The 3,131-nt window shown below is 41.7% G+C and overlaps 1 protein-coding gene across 3 annotated transcripts; it reads right to left on the reverse strand.

The window, feature by feature from the left end:
- Positions 1-226: 226 nt before the first annotated feature.
- LOC307024240 (zinc finger BED domain-containing protein 4-like) lies at positions 227-2,851 on the reverse strand. 3 transcript variants are annotated; one of them, XR_013803868.1, is made up of 6 exons: positions 2,589-2,851; positions 2,154-2,280; positions 1,807-1,943; positions 923-1,723; positions 658-806; positions 227-560 (listed from the first exon to the last, which is right to left on the reverse strand). XR_013803868.1 is itself a non-coding variant. In XM_079658206.1 (5 exons), the coding sequence occupies exons 1-5, from the start codon at positions 2,673-2,675 to the stop codon at positions 765-767; spliced, it is 1,194 nt and encodes a 397-aa protein (XP_079514332.1). In that variant the 5' UTR covers positions 2,676-2,851; the 3' UTR covers positions 227-764. The 3 variants fall into 3 exon arrangements, 2 of the variants coding, with proteins under 2 accessions (XP_079514332.1, XP_079514331.1); XM_079658206.1 differs by having other exon boundaries at positions 227-806; XM_079658205.1 differs by having other exon boundaries at positions 658-1,723.
- Positions 2,852-3,131: the final 280 nt, after the last annotated feature.

Here is a 3,131-nt window from a genome sequence, read left to right on the forward strand (position 1 = left end):
CGGCACTGTATTGATACTGCGCCGGTCACCCAATAGTGCCCCCTGCAGTTGTTAGAAAATCATTGCAGGTAAAGAAATTCCTTGTTTGTGTAAATGCTAAACTGAGTTGGTATGTAAAATTTAGCAAATTTAAGTTACAATTCAGAGTTACAATTTGTGACTTATGTACACAATTTTGTTAACTTAACTGTTCAATCATATGAAATAAAATACTTGAGAAAAGAAGTGATTTGTTTATGCATTTTTATTGAGGAGCAACAGCTTTTGTAGTGTCTTTGCTCCAAGGCGATTTCTCCTCTTTGATACCAGTTCCCCCGCCTTAGAAAATACTCTCTCACACGGCACAGATGAACATGGTGAGCAGAGACATTTCAGTGCAAGTTCATGAAGGTGTGGATACGCTCTTTTGTTGCTCTTCCAATATTGCATTGGGTCTTGTTTTCTGGGTAAGTTGCTTTCTGCCAGGTAGCGTTGGACTTTTAGTATCGAATCAGCTGTGGCATTAGAGGTCCTCTTGTTCTCCTCAACCTCCATGTCAAATGTTTCCCAGAGATTGTGCCCTAAAAAAAATATAATAATAATAATCACAAGTATATTATCACATGACAAAGTGCCACAGAAATATACAAATAAACAGAAAGAAATGTGTTTTCATACCTGAACTGGGTTCTGATCCATGTGAAGAGCTAGGCCCTTCTTCTGCTGGGTCAGGCTCTTGGCTCCTCATTTGGTCAGCACACTCCAACTTCAGTCTTTTGACAGCTTCAGTTGCCTTCAGTGAGCTGACGAATCCAATTGTTTTGAACCTAGGATCCAAAAGTGTTGCCAGTGTCATCACACTGAGTGATTCCATGCTAGAGATGCATTCTGTTAGCCGCTTTCTCAGATTGTCTGCAAGCTGTTTAGCAGCTGTTTTTCTCACCGTTGACGCTTGACGGTGAAGCTCAACGTGGACCATTTTCAGCATGGGAATAACCTTTGACCCAGAGACTCTTTTTTCCTCAGACAGTTCAGTTGTTGCTTGGTCAAAAGGAGCAAGCACCCTGAGCATCTCTTCAATGGTTTCACAGTCTTCCGTAGTCAGTGGAGTGATGTCCCTTTTTAATGAGGCCAGTGACACCCAGACTGCCTCCTTCTGCTCAGCCATTCTTTCAAACATGTGGTAGGTGCTGTTCCATCTTGTTGGCACCTCATTGATTAATTTATGGACCGGTGTTCCCAGATCCTGCTGTATTTGAGTGAGCTTCTCTTTGGCAGTAGTGCTCGATCGAAAGTACGTCACTATTTGTCGTGTTTTGTTGCGTATTTCTGTAAGTGTTTCGACCTGATCACATGATCTCCTCACCATTAAATTCATGGTATGGGCTATACAAATGGTATGGCGTATTTGCAGCATCCGAGCACATGAAATCATGTTTGCTGCTGCATCAGTGACAAGACACCTGACCTTTGCAGCTATGCCCCACTTCTCCATGAGGCTCTTTTTAACTGTGGCCATGTTTTCAGCAGTGTGTTTTTCAGGAAAATGCTGCACTCCCAAGACTGACGTATGGAGTTCATGGCTTTCTTTGTCCACATAGTGGCAAGTAACCGCTAGATATGCCTCCATATTCATGGATGTCCACATATCAGCTGTTAAACTAACAGCAACGGCGCTCTGGAGGTCCTTTTTTGTTTTCTCCTTTTCCTTCTCATACCTCTGGCTCACCAAATCCTTGATGGTCTGAAAATAACCATACAAATATTCTTATACCAAAATATAGTTATATAGTACAAAAACATAATAATAACCTTTCTTAAACATACCTTCCTGCTTGGTAGAACATACGAGGGTATGATGAGCTTCAAGAGCTCCCTGAATCCCTCATTTTCAACCAAGCTGAGTGGCTGACAGTCTTTGATGATCATGTTGACCACTGCCTCATCCACTGCTTGCTTAGGAACTGCAAGCCAAAAGGAAATATTTCGTTAAAAGCTTATTTAAGGTCTGTATTATTTTTTTTTTACAAACAATGTTAATCTAGCAGAGAAATGCAATAGAGGAAAACTTCCCTGATCGGGAATTGAACCGAGGTCACTGGGGAGTGAGCTCTGAATCTTACCCACTAGACCACCAGGGCTGTAAAGTTAATAAGGAGAACATGTCAACATACCTGGGGTATTCTCACGGGTATCTGCTGATTCTTCATCGCCACCATGCCGAGCTCTATAATGCCTCAGCATTGATGAAGTGCTCTTATTGATGTAAGATAGCTCCGTAGAACAGAGCCGACACTTCACCTACAATGACATAACAATTTTATTTATCAGAAAACTATTCAAACCACTTACCAGAACAGAGTAAAAACTAAGGTGGCGCACTGCATTCACTTGTCAAAGAAAAATGACAATGACATAGGGTATCTATCAGGATCTCGTAATAACAAGATAATATGAATAAAGCAACTGTAAGGCTATTTCACTGACTATCATATGTATCACAGGTGACGTTGTGACGACAAAGTGAATGCAATGCGCCACCCAAAAAACATATGGTATATAATGGAAAAACTAACAGTAAACAGTGCTCAAAGGAGAAAAATATTTACCTTGTTTGGCGTCAGAAGATCAAAATTATTCCACACTGGGGAAAACTTCCTTGAACGATCCATTATAACGCAACAGCAAAACTCCATCCAACAAAACCCACGACATGTTGATGCAGTTTGATACCTTATAAACACACTTTGGCGCAACAAATTCAACCGATACACTTCCTGTATCGGTCACGTGATTAGTTCTTAAAGCAATACACGCACCAATACGGGGTTTCACTCTTGGGCTCTCGGCACAGTGCTGACGCACCAGTGTTGCTCGTCCCATCACTAATCATAGCCTTGAAATAAAGGAAGTTTCAGTTTATATCTGCATTTGGGTCCTGCTTGTTTCACAAACCGTGACACCTTCTGGTAAACTCTTGCACAGTTATGCTGTAAAATCATTGCATGTTTTCTTCAGAGTCTGAACAGACTGGGACCAGCCTGTCTCAAGATCTTGTCATATTGAGAACAGTCAATGATTCATTGTCCTCTTCAGCTGTAGTCAGTGGCAGGGTCCCCAAAAAGCTAGAACCGGCCCTGGTCAGTGGGCTC

This window comes from Notothenia rossii (genome assembly GCF_949606895.1).
Source record: "Notothenia rossii genome assembly, chromosome: 11".
In the NCBI taxonomy this organism is placed as follows: Eukaryota; Metazoa; Chordata; class Actinopteri; order Perciformes; family Nototheniidae; genus Notothenia; species Notothenia rossii.

Excerpts from the sequence above, each read along its gene's own strand:
- LOC307024240 (XM_079658205.1), bottom strand. The coding sequence starts at position 2,675 with ATGGAGTTTTGCTGTTGCGTTATAATGGATCGTTCAAGGAAGTTTTCC. Across the intron at positions 2,281-2,588 it reads ATCTTCTGACGCCAAACAAG|GTGAAGTGTCGGCTCTGTTC; the intron begins GTAAATATTTTT and ends ATGTCATTGTAG. Across the intron at positions 561-657 it reads TGGATCAGAACCCAGTTCAG|GGCACAATCTCTGGGAAACA; the intron begins GTATGAAAACAC and ends TATTTTTTTTAG.